This window comes from Pteronotus mesoamericanus, unplaced genomic scaffold, assembly GCF_021234165.1.
Source record: "Pteronotus mesoamericanus isolate MK-2021 breed Mesoamerican mustached bat unplaced genomic scaffold, CSHL_Meso_final contig_42, whole genome shotgun sequence".
NCBI lineage: Eukaryota > Metazoa > Chordata > Mammalia > Chiroptera > Mormoopidae > Pteronotus > Pteronotus mesoamericanus.
This window is the reverse complement of record NW_026555157.1, coordinates 3,246,057-3,271,054: the sequence shown is the minus strand read 5'-3', so window position 1 is coordinate 3,271,054 and position 24,998 is coordinate 3,246,057. Positions and strand designations below refer to the sequence as shown.

General features: G+C 39.3%; 2 protein-coding genes across 2 annotated transcripts in view; one reads left to right on the top strand and one right to left on the bottom strand.

Moving 5' to 3' along the window:
- Window positions 1–24,998, top strand: part of CD96 (CD96 molecule) — an 83,840-nt gene that overhangs the window by 20,775 nt on the left and 38,067 nt on the right. Inside the window, exons 4-7 of the mRNA XM_054577327.1 lie at window positions 4,221–4,425; window positions 7,676–7,722; window positions 18,227–18,317; window positions 23,798–23,974. Of these exons, the coding sequence (XP_054433302.1) occupies window positions 4,221–4,425; window positions 7,676–7,722; window positions 18,227–18,317; window positions 23,798–23,974 (520 nt within the window). The remainder of the gene's footprint in view (window positions 1–4,220; window positions 4,426–7,675; window positions 7,723–18,226; window positions 18,318–23,797; window positions 23,975–24,998) is intronic.
- Window positions 12,427–14,233, bottom strand: ZBED2 (zinc finger BED-type containing 2). Its single transcript, XM_054577328.1, has one exon. The coding sequence runs from the start codon at window positions 13,616–13,618 to the stop codon at window positions 12,965–12,967; it is 654 nt and encodes a 217-aa protein (XP_054433303.1). The 5' UTR covers window positions 13,619–14,233; the 3' UTR covers window positions 12,427–12,964.

Below are 24,998 nucleotides of genomic sequence, written 5' to 3'. Positions count from 1 at the left end.
TTCAGAAAACTGTGGCCTTCTGCCTGATGACGGCTGACTCTAATTGTCTTCACCATAATTAAAATTAAAGTGCTAGGCAACCTACAAAATGTTGACAAGCAATTGTGATGACTGGAAAAACATTGTTCTGGTGCTCTACAAAGTGGACACGGGGAGCTTTGCAAGAAGCTGCTTTGATAGCCCTGACTGCGTGGAGAATAAATGGAGGAAATGTGAAGATAGGAAGCAATTTGTAGATAAACATGTAGCAATCAATACTGTTAACAGAATTTATTGAATAAGTTGTATACACTCAACACCCACCATGTGCTGTGGTCCATGCCACCAACTCTGACATGAAGCTTGTGCCATCCCAGAGATAAAATAATATCACTAAATCAAGTAGTAACACAATCCCTTTTCTAAATTGAAAATTCTGGTTCTAGGGCAAAAATAAGAAAGCCTTCACAAATCATTTTCAGGTTTGTCAGGTCTTTAAGGGACATAGGGAAGCAATATCTCATGATTCAAAATGACCCCAGCCAGCCCTCATCATGCAAAGCATCTTATCCAACCCCTGTATGAAATTTAATTATTTGTTTATTTCTCTTCTATGGGTATGATTTTGTATTTGTTTTTCTTGTGAATGAGTTCCTCTCAAATAGACTCTAAGCAGAAAAGGCAAGATGTTTATGTTTATGCTACTATGCTTGTGAGGCCATATATTGCAAAGTTATCAACATTGTGACTTTTGGAGGGAAATTGTTGTTTTAAAGTCCTGTCTCTACCATTTACTAGTTCTGTGACCCAAGAGCTAGGATTAGGGTACATAGGACTCTCACCTTGGGTACAAAATTTAAGGGAGTGCCCAAAACATCAGGAACCACAATATAAATATTAATGAAGTATTTTTAAAATAAAAATTTAGGGAAAAATCATGATGTATCAATGTTTTAAATAAAGGCAGACCCAGCTACTCTGTTCAAGGAATGGTGTTTCCCAACCAGCCTGTGGTTCCTGAGCCTTCAGGGTATCATGTCCCCAAAGGGTGCATGTCTAAAAGTTGCCAGAGGAGAAGACATTGAGCAATGCACAGCTTTATGTAGCCATCTGAACAAAAAATTAACTGTAGAATTTTTATTAACTTTTCCACTTAGTCAAAATATAGTAGGATAGTTTGATAAGTGCATATAGGGGCACATGTTTTTCCTTTTGTCTCAGAATTCATATCTTGGATATGTTGCCTAACCTGAGTTTTAGGATAAAGAATAGTCATGAAGAAGCTGATTGATCCTCAGTGAGGCTGGAAGGCAGTCAGTTTGTATTAATTGATATATCAAGTGTCAGGTCTAGTAGAAGTTAATTAGTTCAGTCTACATTTCCCATTAAATCATAAGGGTCCATCAAACTGAGCATCCCATGAAGTTTTAGAAATATTTATTCCTAGTTTATACAGTTGCCAAAATTATTTCTTTAAAGAACAAGAAGGAAGGAACAGGCAAGAATAAAGACTCTGTAAAATAAGATCCCCTTGCCAGTCTGTTCCCTGCGAACCCTAAGGTTATCATTACCAGGTAGCAGTAGAAGTGCACTCTATGACTCCTGCAGTCATAGGGCATAAGACTCCCAGGGCCCTTTCAATCAGCAAATTGTCCACACCTCTGGAGTCCATAACTTATACAAAGGCCTCTTGCCTCCTGGAATTTCTTTTAAAATTTTCCATTTCTGATCCTCCTGAAAGGTTTGTGGCTCTGTGTGTGTGTGTGTGAGATGGTTTTGTTTTCATCACCGTGTGTTGTGTTGGAGGCATCCCTGCTTTTTGATGCTGTGACTCAAGTACCTTCTTACGTTGTGTGACCTTTGAGTAAGTTATTTAACCTCAGTTTACTTCAGATTGCTGTAAGAAGTCAATAAGACTTGGAAGGCACAAAGTAGACAGGGGGAGGTTAAGAATAGTATAGGAAATGGAGAAGCCAAAGAACTTACATGTACAACCCTGGACATGAACTCTGTGGGGGGCATTGCTAGGGGGTGGGGGGTGGGTACAGAGCAGATGAGGATAAAGGGAGAAAAAATGGAACAACTGTAATAGCAAAATCAATAAAATATACTTTAAAAAAGAGAGAGAGAGAGAGAAATCCCAGGCAGGAAAAGAAAACAGAAGACCTGAAAGAACTTTACCCAATGCCTAAAAGAGTAGGTGCTAAATAAATTTAAGATATGACTAATAAGAATATAAAATTTTAGCAGTGGTTGTAGCATGATAGGATTCGTAATATTTCTCCCCTTTCCCAGCTCTAGACATTTCAATGTTTGGCTGCATTAGATTTTTCCACCTCTCCTCCCATTTACTTCTTGAAGGCAGCCACTCATGTGCAATCTTGCCTTACTTGGCCCCTTTCAGCATCTCTGAGTGTTGTAGGTTACAAGGCTTACTTTGCAACTGAATTGCTTCTTTCCCAATGAGGGAAAAAACCCTTCCCTCTGCAACAGTCAACTGCCCAGAAAACCACACTAATTTTAAAAAACCTTTGAATAAATTGGGTTTTTGTTTTGTTTTTAGTATATCTTTCCTCCACCAATTAAATCACCCTGGCTAGTTACACGCTACAGGAAAAGGCATATTCCATATCTGCAAATGCTGAGGAAGATGCCACCCATACATAAGGCTAATTTTGGAGTCCTTGTCTCCAGAAAATAAGCTCTCTTCCTTTAATTTTCTGTACCGTTCTTCAGTAAGGAGGCAGCAGAATAGAATCGTAGGTCCTTCCTTATATGACTATAAAGGCATGTGCATTGCTGTTTGTGAAGCTGAACCAATCTTAGCCATAGTCACTTAAAGAATTGTGTCTTATGTAAGATTTTCTACTAAGTATGTTCTGGAAATATTTATGTAAACTATTTGTAAAGTCTATGTTTATGTTTCCACTGTTTCTGCTACCCGCCCAAACTTGAATTCTCTCTCACCTGGTTTCCATTTCTTCTACCCTGAATCTGTCTCATTTTTTAAACTAGAGATTCCAAGTCAGATCTTTGTTTTCATTATTTCATGGCTTCATCCCCATCAGATGCACTCCTATTCACTCTTCTCCACTTCAGTTCCCTCCATTTTCCCTGACCACTGTGCATGAGTTTCATCTGTCATTTAGAGTTAGACCAGTGGTTCTCAGGTCTGGTTCCTCTGAGGGTCTTCAAAAAAGTAATGCCCCAACCTGGGTGCCTCCCTAGAACACCCAGATCATATCTTCAGAGGAGAAGCTTATGCATCTGAATGTTTTCAGAGCAACTCAGTTGAGAATATTGAGTTATACTAAAGGGGCATAAGGATATAATCTTTCCTTGACTCTTGTGCCCCTCAAGAGTCCTCTCCTCACTGGGCCTTAGCACAGTTATTGACATTGACCAACACTGTGACATTCCCAGGACATTGTCCATGGAAATTTGGGGTAAAGCAAGAATAATAAGGGCTTTTCTTCACAGACCCAAGAGAGGATATGGAATAGAGAAACATGTACTCCATATGAACTCAGATCTCCAAAGTTCAGATTAATATTTACAGCCTACTCTTCATGTGTCTTCCTTGAAGGTAACTCAAACACAGAAATAAGGGCAGAAGGGAAAGGACCATGACCAAGGTAGGAGGAAAGGAGATGCCTACAGCACAAAATTTAAGGAAGCACTCACCCTCAGGTGCCCAGCCTGTGTTTACAACACTGAGAGCAAGTGCCTCCTTAACTTTTGTGCCTTATGAGTTTCCTTACCTCGTCCTAGCCTTGGCCCTAAAATGAGACCTTTTCTAAAGTAATGGTGGGAAGAGAGGGCAAAACTATAATCATCCAGTTCAACTGAAAATTTTATAAGCAAAACTTATAAAGCTTTCTCAGTACATCCTAGGAATAAGATTTCTGAACCTGAAATGAGAATTATGATCTGTCATTAGCTCCCAGTGCTGTGCTCTTCAAATCTCACCCAGACACACACCTTATACAGGGTTACAAAGGGGAAGTTCTAATCAGAAGAGCAAGTTTCCACTTATATTAGGAGAAGGTGACAATAGTTTTTAAGTGAAAGTCAAGGGTAATGATATTTTGTCTAATAACATACTAAATAAATCTTAATTTCAATTCTTTATTCATAATCTCTATTTTTACAAGATGCAAATAAATTAATACTTGTGAGATATTCAGCTCAGCCCTGGCACAGTTGAGTGCTCAATAACTGGTAACTGTTTTTCTCACTAGGAGGATAATGGAACTGAGGAAACACTCATCACCCAAGGTCAGTCCATCAGCAATTCTACATTTAAAGACAGAGTCAAGCTAGGAGCAGACTATGGGCTCTACCTCTCTCCAGTACAAATCCACGATAACGACCGGAAGTTCTTTTGCCACGTTACAGTCAGGCCTGGCAAAACAATGAGGAGCTCTACCACGGTCAAGGTTTTTGGTAAGAGTTTTTGATCTTTGGACTCCCTGCCATCCTCTTGTCAATGTTGCCTGCCTAGCTTTTTCCCTAGAGAGGAAGCAACCTGTTACTTGGAGTACTGGGGCAAGGGTAACTATTCTGAAGTTCTATTTACCCTGACACTTATCATTCATGTTGGGGTTGGGGATAAGGATAAGAAGTACAACAATGATGATTCTCTTAATAGAATGAAATCACAAGGAAAGCCATAAATTGGTCAGTTTCCTGATGACCACTCCCTTATTTACAATTTTAATGTTTCCTAATAATACTGGAAATCTCTTTAACTGTAACTGCCAAAGTATAATTGCTTAATTGTCTAATTGCCTTAGTTGCTTGCTGGAGCAGGGCAGAATAAGGCCAGTGTGAAGAAAGAAAGATGATAAACACAGCTCCAGGGAAACCCGCAGGCGCCCCCTCACCTCGCGCTGTGGCTGAAGGCCGTCCCGCTCCTCCAGCAAAGGAGCCTACAGGGTCCAAATTTTGGAGGAGAATGTGGAAATTCTATTCTGCTCAGTGATGCAAGGAAATGTTAGTAAACAGAAACTCCTAGCTTTAATTTTTTTTTTCATCTTTGTGACTAAGAATTGTGTTTTTTAAAACAGCGTTTTTAAATTAAAGCCAAAGAGGAAAGCAGTGATGTGGATGAGCAATTGTTTTTGAAAATGATGCGAACAAAAAGAAATTAACTTTAAAAAACATAAGTCATGAATGACAGGACAAGTGAAAAAAAATTTGTTTTTACTGTTTACTTAGAGTCTTATTGCATTATTATTAGAGGTCACACAATTCAGTTTTTTGAAGGGAATGCCAGCTCTGTAGTTCATAGAAATATAGAAGCTACAGTGAAAATTAATACAGTTTGAAGCCTCTTGCTTATAGCTTTTCCTATGTTTCTCTCTCTGGCTCTCACCTTCTTCTTCCTGCCCTTTCTCCCTTCCTCCTTCCCTCTCTCTCCAGCTCTCCCCATGGATGTGCTGGGAAATCATCACTCACCCTAATGGTTAGGTTTCTTAAGAGCCTAAACGATATCCTATGAAAAACTGGAAAAAAGAATGTTCACCTCTTTCGTCAATTAGCACCCTCAGCTCTCTTACCGAGGTGTGACTCTCTTAGCACAAACATGAAATTGACTCATCTGGTCTGACTATTGGCAAATCAATGAAGGCAGCCATCCAGGATAGGCAAAGGAATATCAATTCTAAGTGAGGCAACCGTATTCCATTTGACTAAGGGTTTTTGCACCATAACTTGATTTAGTTGTCTTGTCAACAGTTAAACAGTGTCCAGTATCTCTTGGTCTTGAATGCTTTTGACCCTTTTACATATCACTCTTATCATCTGATCTGTCTATTCATCTATCTTAACATTGCTGTTTCTTCTTTGAGCTCCTTTCAGTAAGTGCTTAAGAATATGAGACTCTGTCTGCTTATCGATTGAATTAGATTTTCCCTGCTTCCTGAGCTTTCTCCTTTAGCAAATGGGCCAGCTAGGTTGTGTTAGGATAGTCTCATCTAGTCTTGAACCTATTGGGTGTCACCCAAACATATGTTATAGTGACCTGGGCACAGAAATATGGTACATGTCTTATTTAGAACCCACTCTGCATTCCTTGGTGATTCCTCACATAGAATAAGCCAAAAAATGAGAATATGAAAACCTTAAATACACAAGTGTAACACAGACCCAGCTTCTACATACCATAGATCCAGCTTCTTTCCTCTTCCTGAAAAATGCCTTCACTGTCGAACAGACATGCCTCGACTCTCCAACAGACCAGGGATCAGAAGCTTGCCCAGCTCCTCTGTTGCTTCATGCATCTCCCTTATTAGTCTTCTTTAACTTTACTTTTATTAAAGGAAAGTCACCTGCCATCACAAATCTGTCCTCCTCCAATCCTTGGCTCTGCACCTGATTATCCTTAACCTCAGAAAGAATCTCTTTCAACCCTATGACTTTTAGTAATTGTTCTTTCTTTCAGGTCCTTCATTATACTGGTGTTTGTTGCTAATGGGGGGTCAGAAATACCCCTCTTCTCATTTGTGTTTTAGGATCGTATCATAGTTTGGGTTCCCCTGAAAGAAAATGGTGAGACAAGGGTTTGAATTGAATTTATTCATTTGAGAAGTAACCCTGGGGAACATCAGAAGAGGAAGGAAAGGAATATCAGAAAGGAAGATAATAGAATGAACATGATCAAGTTGTGGGCTTAGAGCTCAGCCCCTGGGGAACTCTGGAAGAACACATATCAGAGTTACCTCAAAGGAAGGCCAGGAAGCTGGAGTACTAGCCACCAACTCCACATCGTTTAGAACTCTCTGGGACTTCTAGTTTGCCTGACTTGTGGACTCAGTGTTCTCTCATAACCTCAACAAATCCTTAGGAGAGAATCACGGGTGTGCCCAGCAAGAGGCCTCAATAAGTAGAGGCAAATGACAGTAGATTTGCAGCTATTAACAGCACCTGTGACTGGATCATAATCTTTCCTCCACTGGTTCATAGATGGCTTTGTCTGCTGTACTCAAGAACTTACTTAAAACCACTGAAGATCAACATGACGTACTCATTGTCTACTTTGTACTGGGCTTTGTTAAGTGCTTGAGATGAAGAGATGAATAAAACAGTCTGGCCCTGAAGCATCTACAATCTTGCAGTAAAATAAAATCACTGAAAGAGTCCCTGATTTTTTCCAGTACCAAACAACTAAAGTATCAAGTGTTTTTCATGTCCCTTTTAGAGGCCTGCAAATTATAGTGTACTTCTAGGCCTTTGGAAGTGTAGAACACTCCTTTCTTCTCCCTCCCTAGCACCTGCCCCTCCCCTCCTCCACATTCCCCATTTCACTGACTCACTGATAATCATCATTCAAGTATCAGATTTTTCATCTTTCCAAAGCTCCTTCTTATTCCCCAAGGCTGGGTTAGCAGCTTCTCTTAATAGCTTTTTTTTTCCAAATGTCATCCCACTTGTCTTCAATTATGGTACTTTTCTCAGTGTGTTCTAATTTCTACTTTACCTGCCTATATTTTTCATGAAAATACAAATTTCCTGAGGACAGTGAAGATGATTTGCCCACCTTTGTTTCCTAGGGATCTAATGTTCTGCCAGGCACACAATGGGTGTTTAACATTTGATGAATGATGAATCTTGCATGCACACACACACGTGCACACACACATGGCCAGGTAAGATGGTATTCTGTATCACTAACCACATTTTCTTTGTCTTTAAGCTAAGCCAGAAATCCCCATGATTATGGAAAATAACTCCACAGGAAAGGTGAGTCACATTAAAGCATTTGAAAATCCATAGTATAACATGCCAAGGTGTGTCAGGTCACATGGTTGTCCAGAATGTTTTTTCCAAAAGATCTTATTCCTTGGCCCTGAGCCAATTAATTCCTGGGGAGGAAGGGTGGAAGCTGAATTGCTTCTAGAAACCTAAAGGGAATTCTCACTGTCTGATTTTGGGCTCTCAGAGCATGTGATCTGTGATCCCAAATCTTTAATATTTCTGGAAAAAAGAGTCTCAATAGCTCAAATTTCTATTTTTAATAAAGACTGAAGCAGAGAGTGAAGGAAAAGTAGGGCAGAGAGCAGTGTGAATCCTGGTGAAAGAATGAGTTTTATGCTCAGCAGACATTTAATTTGTTCAAAGCCATTTTCTGTACCAGCTTTCCGATATACATATATTAAGTTAACAAGAAGAAACCTGTCCTTATATACCCCTTAAGAATCTTGGCTGTTTCTTAGACAAGTAGGAGAATGGGCAAGAGAAAGGGGGAAGTAAAGCAGGCCCTCTGACTTCAGTTTCTAGTAGGTAGTTCCTGGCCTCTAATCTTTGGAACCGGAGCGCTCTCGCCAGCTCTTCCTCTTGCTGGCTGTGACCTTGAGCAAATTATTTCATCCTTGTAGTCAGTTTTCCCACTTATATGAAGGGGATAAGACAAGTATCTGCACAAGTATTTTTGTTGTTTTTAAAACTATGTGTGAAAATTCTTAGTATAGAGTGTGGCATATATTAATTGCTCAATAAACATTATTTTGTTCTTTTGTTGATATTACTATTATGTGTGTTAATCAGTTGTCTTGCGGCATTATGATTTCATTCTAGCTTTTCAAAACTCCAAGTAAAAGAAATATTCACATTAACTCAAAAAATTTTTATATCACATGGGATGAGAGAAAACTATACTCATATTCTAGTTTCATTTCTAGTCCCAAGAACATTAAATATCTTATGATTTCTAGTTCTGCTGAATATCAGTAATTTAACTTGACCGTGGAGCACAAATTATAGGTCAAACTCTGTGGAGTGATGTCAGATGAGTATATATATGCATTATCCAAGTATTTGTTTCTTTTGTTTATTTTATGTATTAATCTTACAGATAATTACTATTGTAATTCTGAGCTTATAGAAAACGATTTTAAATTGTTCTGCCACAGGTAATTCCCAATCTTATCACTGGACTTTATTTCAATAATTTAAATAAAACAAATAATCTAATGGTACAATGTTTGGTAGGTATTTTTGTTTCTTATAAGGATTTCCTGTCAGTTCTTGGTGCCAATGTTTATGGGTAATATGTACTCAATCAAGAATGTAACCATAAAATTCAACCCAAGAATTCCAGTTTTAAAAGGAACAACTGTGTCTTACATGTTATCAGATTTCTTCTTCTGTACCCATGCCCGCCTAGGTGCTGAGAAGGAAAACCAGGGAACCTCCCTTCCTGGGGAATTAGTGAATACTCTCTCACCAAATCCACCTAACCAGCTACAGGACACAGCTTGTCTATGGATCTTTTAATATCTTGCCAAACATTATAGATCCCTCACACTAATATTCTTACAATCCCCATTGTATTTTAAATAACTTATGTACTCCTTAAATCCTTCTTACATGCTTTTATCCAGTGATGTTCCCAATGAGCCTCCAAAACAGATAGGGTATCTGGCATTTTATAGATGAGAAATTGGAACCTGGAGAGTCTGAACAACCGGCTGAGTCACTAATAAAGGGCCAAGCTGGGATGAGACTTTAGCATGCATATCCAAGCCGGGTGGTATAATGAAAGGAGTCAGCTTCAGGGGCAGGTAGAACTAATGTCAAATCCTAATTTGACCAGTTACTAGCTACATATCCTCACCAAGTAGTTAATTAACCTCCATGGATCTCAGCTAACTCATCTCTAAAATTGGGGTCATAATAAATATTTCATAGGGTTCTTAGATAAATTAAATTTATGCACAGCAATGAAGTACATGACATATAGTAAATGTCTCAGGAATATTTCTTTCCTCCCCTCTATTTATCATTCACCCACTTTCACTTATTCCTTCCTCTGCATTTGTATTCATAAATCTATTATGTGATTGATTCTAGGAGACAGTGCAGGATAATGAAAAACAGACATAGATGTTGGAATCTGATAGACCTGGGCTGAACTCTTATCCACTGCTTATTAACTCTGGCCCCTGGAATCCCAGTTCCCTCACTTCCTTGTCAGTGAGCAGGGACAGTGATCCCAACATCCCAAGAGTGATATAAGGATCAAATGAGAGAGAATATGCAAAGTAGCTACCATCTGACTACCACTAGTGTTGAGCAGTGGTAATTTTCTACCCCCTCCCTTCATTCCTTAGAAATTACTAAGTCAATATGCAGCTGTTAAATGCCTACTATGAGCTACATATGCGCTATCCCAGCAGTGCTCATTGTTAGAACAATAGGGATTGGGTCAGTCATGAGTAGTGTTTTCCTGCATTACTAGTTAAAGTTTTAAAGTTTACAGTTAATTTGGTTATCCTGTAAAATAGAAAAGTCCCCAAAGTATCCTAAAAATGATGCCTCTCAGGCTTGGACAGGCCAAGAATATCCAAGTGTCACACCTGTAGATGTTATGTTCTTCTGCGTTCCTGAGAGTGAGGCTTCACCAGGGTTCCAATATAGCATGTAGCCTGCCTTCAGAGCTAAGATGGAAAAGGGACCTTCAACTTAAACCTCGGGGTCCTACCATACAGCAGGTATTTTCATTAGAACAAAAGATGCTATAAAGAACCCCTCAGCCCAGGGCCACTGGCCCTCTATGCCAAGCTCTGATGATGCAGCAAAAGAAGCCACAGAGAGATGCATGAAAATTCCAGAGCTGACTCAACAGTTCAGTCTCTCCACAAGCCACAAGTCTCTCTTTTAGGCCTGCGCTTTATATTTTAACTCCATCATCTCCATAGGTCTCATCCTTATCACTCCTAATCTTTATTATGGTTGACAAAATTTAGGGGAAAAAATATAAGGAAAACTACCTAACATGAACCATAGGGAACAAAAGCAGTTAGGGTTAAAAATCCCTAAGAAAAAAGAGAATCATAAGAACCATATAAAACACCATAAGCTAAAAACACATATCGAAGTTAGCAGGATAGCTCTAGTATCTGTTTACAGAATTTGATATTTTGTCTATTTAATTTTGGTTTTGTAAAAGCCTGAATCTTTGTGGGTTTATTGACCTTCTTAAGCAATATTCCAAGTGTAAGTGTGTAAGATTAGTTGTATGTATTCTGGCCTCTTCTCTTTTTCTCTAGCACATTGTGGCACAATAAGGCTCTGAGCCCAAATGCCTGGTCCCCTGTCTGCCAGATGCCATCGCCATTGCAGGGGTGCAGGCCTGAGCTTTCACCACAGCTGGAGAAGGCCCTCAGAGGGGAACCACACCACGGTGGGGAAACCACATGGGAAGTGAAGTTTTAAATACCAGTCCCATTTCTAGGAAAAAAAGTGATTACAAGACTACAGTACAGCCTGGGTTTTTCACAAGCCTGGTGTCTGAACTTCTGTTTGTTCCACAAACAGCTCACACATCTGAGAAGACAGATCTGGTTGACAGAGCTGCTGACAGAGGCTAAGAACAAGCCCTCAGAGGGAGCCATGTAGATGGGGACTGAAGGAAGCAAGACCCTATTATTTTACCAAGATCTTGTCCGCTTTCAGGCACGACAGTGCCCATACAGTACTTAGGCTTCTACAACATAATGAGATACTACTGACTTTATCTCTTCTTTCCCAGCTTTCATCATTCCCTTTTCCTTATTCCCAACTCAGGGTTTTTTTTAATATGTTCTAGAGGAATCATCCAAAACAAAAGCCAGCTCCAGCACAAAGACCAGAGTCTTCTTTTTGTCCTTGTGATTTTTTTCTGTTCCTGAGTTAACATTTTAGGCATATCTTCAGCAGCCCAGGGAATTTTTCTCTTTCTATGGACTGTTAATCTCCCTTTTCATAAACATCTCTTAAAATTTAGTGATCAATCGTTTTTTTAAAAATCTGAGAACAATGGATAGATATGGAGTTAGCATTTCAGAGACGGGGGAAAAAATCCAAAAACTACTGCTCAAATGGACAAGTGGTCTGTGTGTTCTATGGAAACAAAACAAAAGCAACTTAACTCACTAAAATGGACCTCAGAATCAAAGACAATATTCTCTGACCTTCTCTCCCCCAGACAATCATGGTCTCTTCTATTATTCTGTGGTAAATTTTTTCATGAGAGCTGTCTCTCTTCTCCTATGTTCACATTCTTCTCTATCCCTTTTTCTTTCTTTTTAATTTTTGTGCCTCTGGTCTATATTTCTCCTATTTATGCCATCCCCCCTTTTTTACATTTGTTTTTGAGTTTCTTTCATGTCTTCCTCACTAACCCCTTCTCCTTTAACAGACCTTGTGATATGAGGCTAGGTTACGTTTTTAACTACTTATAAATAAATGTTTATGTCCTCTATTATTAATGTTTAATTCAAATGAGTTGTAAAGTCTTTAATTCTCTCTGTGCTGATTATGCATTAATTACTTATACGTTAAGTTGTTGAAAAGACTTGCAAGATTCAGACAGGTTATAGTGATGAAACGTTTTAATAAAAGTAGGTGGGATAGCACTACAACAATGGGAGAAAGGGATATATTAGAAGGGTCTGGAGATCTCAGGCTCAAACTTCTTTGTCCTTCCACCGCTGGATTCCACAGGACAAGCCTGTATCCAGTTCTCAAATCACCACCAGTTTGCATGCAAACACCTCAGTCCCAGGGAGCCTAAGCTCTGCTCATATTGGGGGCCTCTTAGAGTGAGCTGGTTGTGCAGGTACATTCACTACCCAATCAGCTTCAACTGCCAAAACCTTCAGCTTTACCAAAACCAAACACTAGGCATAACGCCCACTCTTTTCACTCATCAGTCGTGACTGGCTGGTACATTCTGCCCCCAAACAACTCACAGACCCATGGTGGCAAAACGGCATCTATATTCAGTTAGTGTGTTTTAAAGTTTTGATTAGCACAGCAGTAGGAACCCTGTAGAAAAGCATTTGGTTAATTCAGACCTGCTGAGATTAAACCACAGTATGCACTCTTTCTCTTAAAAACAAAATCCCACTAAATTGCTTTGCTATATATTTAAGCTAGGACTAAAATGGCTCTTTGCTATGAGTCTAAACTCAGTATTTTCATAGATTTCCCAAAGCCTAACTTAAACAAAATGGAAAGGATGAGCTGGTGCAGGCTGGTCTGTGTCCCCCTGGCAGGCCTCCCTCTCAGCCCTCACCTTCCATTTCATCTCCAGGATGGCCCTTTCCACCTCCTCCACGGCTCGCTCTCTCCTTTCCACAGCCCGCTCCCGCCACTCCACTGCCCTCTCCCTCCTAAGAAGGTCCTTCTCTCTTTGGCTGGCCCATAAAGCCAGGGCCCCTACCTGCTCTAGGAGCCTGGCCCAGTCACCCTCAATGCCCATGGAGAGCTGGGGCCCTTGGGTCCTTGGGTCCTGGCGCTGCCCTGCCTGACTGTGGCCACTCTTCTCCAGTTCCTCTCTGTGCATGCTCTTCAGATGCTTCCACAAGGCGGTGGTACCAACATTCACCCCGGGGCCCCGGCTCACCTGCCTCCCACACAGGCGGCAAGTGGCATATTGGTTGGGGTGGTGCCCGGCACGAGCAGGAGCCAGGTGGAAATACTCCCATGCCTCAGAAAACCGGGTCCCCTTGTTGTGGGGCACTGGGGTGGACATGGCACTCACAAAGGGGCCAACCAATTCTCCCGTCTCGTGGATCTCCTCCTCCTCCTTTACCTGTAAGTCCCCTTTTGTCTTTGTCCTGGTTCTCTCCTCTTCCTCCTCTTCCCGCCTCATACTGTCTCCTCTTCTACAGCTTCCCTTGAGCAAAAAGTCTTAGTTGAACCACAACTAAGGCTAACTGTGTATTTGGAAAGGAACTGCAGTAACTCTTGGAGATTCGCAATAATGGTCAAAGAAAGGCTGGCCACCCCTGGGAGGTGTGATGTTTTCTCCTTTCTGCTTCACTGGAGAGTCAGGGTGAGTCAGAGCCAAGCAAAATGGCCTTGGAGGCTCTCCTGTACCTTCCCCGTGTACCCCGGATATGTACTGATCCCTCCTTGGCTGGGCCAGAAAGTCAAAACAAATTAGTGTGACAATTACAATTACAAAGATCTTCAGTGAACTCAGTGTTCTCTCTACATCCACTGCCACTACAGTGTTTTTGAATGTTGAAAATTTTAGGTTTTCTCCAGGCTGCTTCCACTGTCCCTGTCTGTGCTCCCAGATACCTATGAAATGTGTTTGAAGGCAGGAGGAGCAGTCTCAGGATTCAGATTGTTGAGGATGCCCAGGGCCAGAGCTTCACCAGGTCTCTCTCGGTGTAGGTAGCAGCAAGCACAGACAGATGCTGATGTGAGAGAGACTCTACTTCCTCAGAACCATTGCAACATCCAGTCAGAGGCTAAAATGCCTGCTAGGGTCCCGGTAGCAAAGTTCCTAATGTGAGGTCAGTTTATCCCTAGAGAAGTCCTCTGGGGCTGGAATTCTAAGAAATCCAAACAGCAGGCTTAGCTGTTTTCAGCAGGAGGAGCTGGCATGCACGGAGGAGAAACAGGTGGAACACATCTCCACAGCCTCAGTGTCGCCGGGTGGTCCTGGCAAACAGCTCACACACTCCACTTTCCCTGGAACCATTACCTGCAAAGCCAATAGCTGATAAGATCTTCCTGACAGCAGCTTACTCCAGATGTTTGGCTTATTTATCCCATTTTAAGACTTTTTTTAATGGAAAATTATATTACATTTTAAAAGCAGCCTGACCTCTGACTCCCAACTTGGATTGTCTCTCAAGTGAATAAGAGCCTCATTCATCAAGCTTCACAACTCCAAGCAGTTGGGAAACACCTGCCGGCCACAAGGGGGTACTTACAGGCAAGGGAGGCTCTGGTCCCATCTCTGATGCCTCTGGTGCAGGGTGAGTGCTCTGTGCACCGTGAATAGTTATTAGCCAACTCCTCCCCCCGGAGGAGGGTACCTCCACTTCCTGTTCCCTCCTACTTTCAGAGGAGCCTTGTTTCCAAGTGGATGTGTCCTTGCCTGTGGGTTTTTCTGCAACACAGACAAATGCAAACTTTTTCCCTGCCCCTCCAGCACTACAAGGATGTTCCTGGCAAATGCCATGTAATAAAACAGCAAATCCAGCACCTACATGTCTCCGTTCTGTTTCCAGATGACTGGATTCCAGATGACTTTCAAGCAAAGGACATTTAAGGGGAAAAGGGTGAATATGGGCAGGGAAACCACATACCTCAAGGGCATCTACGGTTTCAAATATTTTGTCCAATTGTCAGACCAAAAGTCTCAATTTGGCTTAGGAACTATAGGTGTTGTAAATACAGTAAGTAAAAAGCCAAAGAACTTGCAGGAAAGGGAAGATTAAATTTAAAAAAAAAACATTCAAAGAAGCGTGGCAAATTGAGAAACAGATTTGGGGTTGCTTTTTATTATATTATGTAAATAGAGTTGTAAAAGCTGAATTGCTATTGGATTCTACTTTGATTTGGATAAAGGGATAATCACAACTTAAGCAAAAAAATAAAAATTTCCGTGTACATCATAAATAAATGAATATACATGTGTATATGTTAATTTAAGAAGAAAAACCTGCCAAGAGGAGACAGGAACATTTTAAGGAAGGTGTACTTGGAAGAAAAAAACCTTGTGTTATATGAGAAAAGACAGGAATGGCAGAGGAAAAAACATGTGGAGACAGAAAGTAAAATTTCAAATGAAAAGAAAAGGGATGGGAGGGGGAGGACAGACTACAAACAAGAATGAAGGGTTGGTAGAGACATAGGGAAACTTTTTTTAATATTTCTCTTTCTAAACTAAAAAGCTAAATGTTTTCAAAATGATTCTTTGCAAAGCCCTTTGGAAACAGTTCTGTCCAAATTCAGAGGAACTAAATATGGGTTATCTGACAAATGGTCACCATTTCAGTATTTCACCTGTGGAAATAAGGCAATGATCAGTTTTACAGACATGTTTGGATCCATTTTTCCTGTCTCCTCAATATCCTAGTGCTCCAAACATCCACTGGCTTTCCTCTGCTTCCAGGACAACATTCCCAACTCACACCTGGCCTAGGGACCCATTTCATTTGTGCATCTTTGTGGCTTCCCCACCAACTGCCCAACAGAGACCACCTGCGGAGTCCGGACTCATCTCTTCCCTGCCCACAAAAGGCAACTCTGCTCTTTAAGTTATTTTCAGATTTCACTCTTCTCTGAGTTCCAACAAAATGTCCAAATACTTTTTGGCATTTATACTATATAATTCTTTGTGCTATTGCTCACTTATTCCAGGTGGACTTAGAATAATGTGTTGCAGAAAACAATGATTTTTCTTGTCTCACAGAGGCAACAGGTACACAACGAGTAAGTGAATGATTTTACCTTATAACAGAAGAAAATGTCTCTGTGTGTGCTTGTATATGTGTGCACAGAGACTTTTGGGCATATTCACTTCTTTTTTTTTTTAACATGTTTTCTTCTTACTCATTTGGGCCAAGTAGGAGTTTCCAAATAAAGACAGCTCCACTTGCTCAGCAAAACCATAATGCTCAATGTTTCCTAAGATGTTTGACTTCAACTTGAACTAGTTTAGTCTACAGTTTTTAAGTTTTAGCTGGACCGGGAAAAGTTTCAGGACAAAACCATATTACTAAACAAAATCTTGGGATATAGTCTGGAGATGCTATAAAATATTTGATATCTGAATTGTTCCATTAAAATCCTAATTCAGAAAGTCCATAAGAGTTAAATCTTTTAAACATCTTTATTAAGTTGACAAGAGGTTTTTTTTCAGTGAGACGATATCTTTGTGAAATAATGGAACCCCCACTTGTTACTAACACTACCATGCCATCATCTTCTGGTGGATTAACTGAGCATGGAAGAAATGAATCATAAGTGTGGTTAAAGGTTTTGACATAATAACACTTCTTTTTCTATAACTCTTATCTCCCTTTAAGGACCACCTTTAAATAATCATGGATCTTTGGCACTTTATTGGATTAGATAAACTGAATTATTTTTTCTTTACTAAATAATAACATATTTTAAGGGACATGATTTTACTTTTGATTTTTTAAGGCAAAAGGTGAGATAATTTCACAGATCTGCATCCCTGCCACTGCATGTATTTCCAATGTGAAGTGTTGAATGGGTGGGAAAACTGGGAGCTGCACCGTTTGCTACCAACCATCTAGGATACACAACAGGTAGCTTCCTCAGAAAGTCTCATTATTTTCTTGAGATTTTTGTAGTCACATACTGAGAGATGCTACACTATACCTCTGTAGGATTTCACCAGAGAAATGTAACTCAGTATGTTTAAATTTGGTTTTCAACTCTATAGGTCCAGACTCTATAGGGCTAGCTGGTCTGTGGGGAAATTGGCACACCAAGCATTAATACAGTTAACAGTGCTTTATTAATTAACTAGTAATCAGTTGGAACATACTTGAGAACTAAGATCAAGGGCTGGTGATATGTACACTACACACATCTCTTGATGAGAAAACAAGGAATTATCAGTGGATTATAATTTTGCAGTATCTCAAATAAAATAATGAGGATCCAATAAGTCTTACTGGATATTTTCACTAAGCTATTGAAGAAACCATCTCACAAAGAAAAAAGTGTTAAAAACATAACCCTACTTTTAAACTTTCTAGTGCTGTAACATAAACTACCTGGTTTTCTATTTCTCTCTTATTTCAATAAAATGTGTTTTACTAGGAAATATTTGGGACTGGGATTGAAGTAACATAGTTCCCAATTGAGCCATCAACCACATTCCACTCACTCCCTTTAGCCATTCTGTGATTCTATGCCTTGGTTTCTCCACCTGCCAAATGGCAACAGTAAGGTGTGTCCTACCTACCCTAAAGTATTAAGATAATAAAATGAAAAATGAATTAGGAAAAGTCCCTAAAAGTCAAAAGTGAGATGTTTATATTAAGGTATTCCTGTGGTTATTGCCACAAGTAGTACCTTACATCATCTGAGGAATGGAAACAACCAAAGTGTAGCATTTAGTCTAACAGGATATTCTTCTCTGGCCTCTGTCTGTCATTGTTTCTTCCTTGTATCCTTACAATTCCGTTTAGTACTGTTTTAGTCTGCATGTGTACATTTGTGATTTTCTTCTTTCAAAACCAAGAATCCAGATTTGCAATATTAGTATTGTCCTGAATTCTAGCCATTAATTTAGAACATAAAGAGAAAGTCTATAGTTCAAATTTTCATACAACCTCTTAAACATAAACACTGCATTGTTGAAAGTGGAGAAAATATTTCCTACCGATTCACCTCTTGTGAGGCTTGGTGGAGATATAAGAGTCATTTGTTCCTTCTAAATTTGCAAATGATTCTTTCTGTCTTCTCTCTTTACCCCCAGAAAACATTTACCTGCTCACTGAGGAACGTATTTCCTACAGCAAATCTCACATGGTTTACAGACAGTAGCTTTCCTCAGCGTGAAAGAAAAGGTAAGGAAATCATTCAATGGAAATGGTCTTGGCAAAGAAAGAAAACAAAGAACAATGAAAATTGTAGTTGCCTAAGATTATCTTGGCATTTAAGAAGAATTCCCTGTCCAAGACAAACATCATCTTGCCTACCAGGTGCCACTTTATGATAGCTCATCTGTCTCCTTCAAAAGGATGGGGGTAATATTTCCCAGGATGTAAGAAATACAGTTGACTTCATCAACTTACATATAAACACTAATGTTTTATTTCACTGTTAGTGAAAGCAGATCTTTTATATGAGAGCAAAACATTTAATTCAACATAAATTTATTAATAATTTTATATTTAATAATTAATTTAGTACCACTGCTTAAGTCAATAAAAAAATTTCTGTATTTTCTTGTAAGAACCTGGGTGGAGTAGGAGTTGGGGGAACTGGAGGAAGTGCACATAAAAGACTTGGCTCTGTTCACCAGTGGCATTAAAAGTTCCTGGAGCAAGAGCACACATTAAAACAAGCTTAAGGGAGACTGTGTAAAGCCATATTTTTTTATTGGTGCTGAACTTGGCAGCCTCCATTTGAACAATCCCAACCATCCTCTGCCTGGGACAGCAGCTCTTCTCCTTTCTCCTGAGTCATTTTTCCTTAAAGTGCAATCTATTTACAACAGTAACTGAATGGTGTAGCTCTCACTGCACTATTTTTTACTGATAAAATTAAAGTGTTATGTTGCTGAATGATTGTGTTAATCTACTTTATTCATTTTGTTGAGTTAATCTACTAGATTCATATTGGTTTTGTTATTAGTTCACTTAAAAAACAGTTCACACAAAAGGACAAATTTCTAGAAAAACATAATCTTTGAAAACTGAATGAAGAAGAAGCAGAAAGCCTGAACAGACCGATAACAGCTGGTGAAAAAGAAGCAGTAATCAAAAAATTCCCAGCACACAAAGCCCTAGACCAGATGGTTTCACAGGAGAATTTTACAAGACATTTAAAGAAGAGCTAACCCCTATCCTTATCAGACTATTCCAAAAAAATCTAGGAGAGGGAAGACTCTCAAACTCTATTTATGAAGACAGCATTATCCTAATCCCAAAACCCAGTAAAGACACAACAAAGAAAAAAAAAAACAGACCAATATCGTGATGAACATAGATGCTAAAATCCTCAACAAAATATTGGCAAACCACATCCAGCAATATATTAAAAATATTGTACACCAAAATCAAGTGGGATTCATCCCAGGGATGCAAGGATGGCACAATATTTGCAAATCAATAAACGTAATACATCACATAAAGAAAAGGAAAGACAAAAATCACATAATCATATCAATCAATACAGAAAAAGTATTTGATAAGCTACAGCACCCGTTTATGATAAAAACACTCAGCAAAGTGAGAGTAGAGGGAGTATACCTCAATATAATAAAGGCCATATATAAGAAACCTACAGCCAACATCATATTAAATGGGCAAAAACTAAAATTTTTCCCATTAAGATCAGGAACAGGACAAATGTGTCCATTTTAACCACTTCTATTCATCATAGTATTGGAAGTTCTAGCCACAGCAATCAGAAAAGAAAAAGAAATAAAAAGCATCCAAATTGGAAAGAAAGAAGCAAAACTGTCATTGTTTGTAGATGACATGATAGTGTGCATAGAAAACCCTATGGACTCCACCAAAAAACTACTTGACCTAATAAGTGAATTTGGCAAGACAGAGGGATACTAAGTTAATATTCAGAAATTGAAGGCATTGTTTGTACACCAACAACGAAATAGCAGAAACAGAAATCGGGGAAAAAATCCCGTTTGCTATAGCAACAAGAAAAATAAAGTACTAAGGAATAAACCTAACCAAGGAGGGAAAAGACCTATATTCAGAAAACTACACAACACTGAAGAAGGAAATTAAGGAAGACACAACAAATGGAAACGTATATCATGTTCATGGACTGGAAAAATTAACATCATCAAAATGTCCTTACTACCCAACGAAATCAATAGATTCAATGCAATCCCTATTAAAATGCAAGTGACATATTTCACAAACATAGAACAAATATTTCTAAAACATATGGAACCCTAAACGAGCCCAAGTAGTCTCAGCAATTTTGAGAAAGAAGAACAATGTAAGAGGGCTCACAATACCTGATATCAAACTGTATTACAATGCCACTGTAATCAAAACAGTCTGGTGCTGGCATAAGGACACATAGATCACTGGAACAGAATAGGGAGCCCAGAAACATATCCATGTCTCTATGATCAATTAATATTTGACAAAGTGGGCAGAAGCATAAAATGGAGTAAAAATAGCCTCTTCAACAAATGGTGTTAGGAGAGCTGGACAACTACGTGCAAAAAATTGAAATTTGATCATCAGCTGACACCATACACAAAAATAAACTCAAGATGCATAAAAGACTTAAATATAAGTCATGATACCATAGAAGTCCTAGAGGAGAACATAGGCAGGAAACTCTCAGATATCCCATGTAGCAATATTTTCACCAATACGTCCCCTAAAGCAAGGGACATAAAAGAAAGAATAAACAAGTGGGACCTCATCAAAATAAGTTTCTGCATGGCTAAAGAAAACATCAGCAAAATGAAAAGGGAACCAACCATATGGGAAAATATATTTGCCAATGATACATCAGATAGGAGTTTGATCTCCAAGATATATAAAGAACTCATACAACTCCACTCCAAGAAGACAAACGATCCAATTAAAAAATGGGCAAAGGACCTGGACAGACCTTCTCCAAGGAGGACATACACAGGACCCAGAGACATATGAAAGGATGCTCAACATCACCATCCATCAAAGCGATGCAAATTAAAACCACAATGAGATACTACTTCACACTAGTCAGCATGACCATCATAAACAAATCAAGAAACAAGTGCTGGCGAGGTTGTGGAGAAAAGAGGACCCTAGTACTCTGCTGGTGGGAATGCAGACTGGTGCAGCCACTGTGGAATACAGTTTGGAATTTCCTCAAAAAGCTAAAAATGGAATGCCTTTTGACCCAGTGATTCCACTGCTAGGATTATACCCTAAGAATCCCAAAACAATTCAAAAGAACCTATGCACCCCAATGTTCACAGCAGCACAATTTACAATAGCCCAATGCTGGAAACAACCTAAGTGCCCATTAATAAATGAGTGGATCAAAAAACTATGGTACATTTACACAATGGAATACTACACAGCAGAAAGAAAGAAAGAGTTACTACCCTTCTCGAAAGCATGGATGGAACTAGAGAGCATTATGCTAAGTGAAATAAGCCAGGGGGCGAAAGGCAAATACCATATGATCTCCCCTATAAGTGGAACATAATCAGCAAAACAAACAAGGAAGTAAAATATAACGAGAGACATTGGAATACAGAACAAACTGACAGTAACCAGAGAGAAGTAGGGAGGGGGATAACAGGGGAAAGAAGGCAAGGAGTAGTCAAGGAACACGTATAAAGGACAAAGCCAAATTGGAGTAGGATCAAGCGTGGGAGGTGGGTATGGACAGGGAGAGGGCAAATGGTGGGGGGAAAATGAAGACAACTGTACTTGGAAACAATAAAAAAATAAATAAATAAATAAAAACAATTCACCCACAATAATGGCAGGATGCAATCCTGATAATATCTGTTTTTTTAAAAAAGTTATTTATTCATTTATTTTTTGTTTGTTTGTTGAGAGGGGAAGGGAGGGAGAGAGAGAAGGAGAGAAACATGGATGTGAGTATTGCCTCTCACACGCACCCCAGCCAGGGACCAGACCCACAGCTTTGGCACATGTCCTAACTGGGAATCAAACCAGTGACCTTTTGTTTTGTAGGAGGATGCACAATAAGCTGAGCCACATCAGTCAAGGCCTGATAATATCTGTTAAATGTCATTATAGATATGCTCTCCTGCTATATAAGCCCTGATTTGATGTGCCGATTCTGTTACTGAACAAAAGGGGTTAGTTTGCCTATGCGCATCAAAGCCAAATAAGATGCAAACAGGAGTTTGCAGCAAAGAAAAGTAAAGGTTTATTTAGGGAATTGGCACCAAGGCCAGAGACACAGATGAGCCAGTACTCTAAGATGTGGTTCTCCAATGGCCTCTAGGTGATAGATTATATAAGGGAAAAATCATTAGTCATGGTAGCTAAGGGAGCTGGAGTTGTGAGCTCTACCGATTTGTCGATTTGTTGGAGCTAGAGCAAGGAGTAGTTTATCATTGCATCAGAGTCTGATGTCAACCATGGCGACATCCAGTCTGATTGCATGAGGATGTGGTTGGTAGGGTTGTTCCACTTTTATGGGTCTGAGGCTAAAACATAACTGAGGGTTAGATGTTATCTTTAATTTGGCAGAAACTTTGTTATCATGGTTAACAGACCTGAGGTTTTTTTCTTAAGACAGTTCAATGCTGACCAGAACCTGATGTCCTAAGGGCTTAATGATTAAAGGAATGGACGTGCAGTATGAGCAAAGGTGGAAGGATCTGGTTGAAAGGAGGCAAGTGAGTCATAGCGCTATTAGGTCAGACAAAGATAGCATGAATTAAGGAGAAAGTTATATCAAAGAAATGAAGTTCCTGTGCAGTTATAATGTGCTCCCCACATAGGTCAGACAGTGTGGTCAGAATTCTACCAGCATACAAGTACATTTAATGCTGAGTTGGCAAGTAATAATTTCAGAACTAGCATTTAGAACATTTAATGTACAGAAGCTGCGAGAGTTCAGAAAGTTATGGCCTATAATGACAGATGATTTTACATTAAATTCCTGCTGCTGTGTGAGCTATTTGGAGGTTGTACTAACAGTAGCAGTTAAATAGGTTTCTATTTCTAAAGAAGACTCACAGAACCCAGAATGACAATGGTTATAAATCTAAAGCTTATTGCAGGAAAAGGATACAATACAGCAATAACACTAAAGTAAGAATATGTATCACATGTACATTTATAGCAAAGGGTCTGGTGACATCAGGCCTGGTCCTTTGTCCTCAGTCCATAAGGGGGACTTGTGGAAGGAGGAACCACTCATATGGCACAGAACACCTCAGAAGTAGGGATCCCAAAATGGAGTCTCAGCTGAGGTCGTTTTGTATTTTTCTGGTCACTTAGGTATATTTCTGATGTGTATCCAGGCTCCACGGCAGAGCCCGCCCAGGTTCTTGCCCAGGACAGGTGAAATTCATCAATCCTGTCCCCAGACCCCCTAGACACATAGTTACAAACAAGGCAACACTCTTAATCAGTGCATTTCACACTTTGACCATGGACCAATGCCAGGAAGGAGCTTGAGCAAAACAGTTCCGGGTGATTCCAGGCCTGCTGGCACAGACCCTCACAGCCCAGAATGTATGGTTTAACCCCTTTAGACTCTATGTTACCATAACCAAATCATCTCCAGCCATGCCTTGGCATCAGTTCAAGGCTCATACCGGAAATGTTAGTGACTAACTTTATTCTTATTTGTCTTGTAGAAATATACATTCCTAATGAAGAAAGAAAAGACAAAAGTGGATTTTTGAACGTGAAGTCTATTTTCCCATTGGAGTATGGCAATGAACTGGCCCAGTCCATCTGGTGTATGGCTCTGATTCCAATGCCTGGAAATAAGGTGTGGAATATCTCATCCAAAAAGATCACTTTTTCTTTGGGTGAGTTGTCTGATTAATAAGGTCAACACAGGGTGGCCCAAACTGCCGTTAAGTTCAGAACATGTCTGATTGGAACACGTAAAATACTCATTATTTCCGTGATATTTTAATCGTAGAAAACTGTTGCTACACTACTTAAAATTATTAAATTTCAAAAGATCAAACATTTTTTGACAAATGGAACACTACTGAAAAGAATTTCTTCAAATAAAAAGTAGCTAATTCTTGTTTTCAAGAATTTCAGGTTAATACAGCATTTCTTTTTCAAATACCATTAATAATAAATCTTAACTGGCATTTTTGTTACCCTACCATAAATGAAAATTAACACTAATATATTGATGATCAATAGAGATCATCATTTAGAATTTCAAAAAATCTTAAAATTCTTTTTGAATCACTAAAATCATTCAATTATACATAGACTAATGGATAATCTATGTATGATAAATACTTAAGGATAGGAACTGTCTTTATGGTTTCAGTACCCCTACTTTGAAGCACAGAATCTGGCACATGGAAGATTTTTATGACCTGAAAATTGATATGTAGGATCATTCTACTTATAACAACATCTGATTAACCTGAAAAAATATTTGACCACATAAAGGATGTGAACAAATGTTTTAACAAATACTATGACAACAGATTGCCTACAAAAAAAAATAGAAATTTGTAATGACAACTGTCAAAAATGCATAAATAATAGTGAAGTGATACCTATAAAGCTTAAATACATTTGCAAGCCATTAATGAAAAACTCTGCAGGACTATTAACATTTTTGACTACCTTCCGATTTTCAGAGATAACATTGCCTATAGCATACTCATAAAAACCAGAATAACTTATGAGGAAAAGAGTTTCTCTTTGTGTCAAGGCCATAGTCTGCATCTTGGGTCCTTCCCAGCCCTATCACAAATGCAGGCAGTTGGTCCCTTGGATCACTGGATGGAGAAAGGTATATGGACAGCTCAGTGCAAGTTCATTCTCCACTCTTCAGAAACAAGTGCTAATCTGATACTG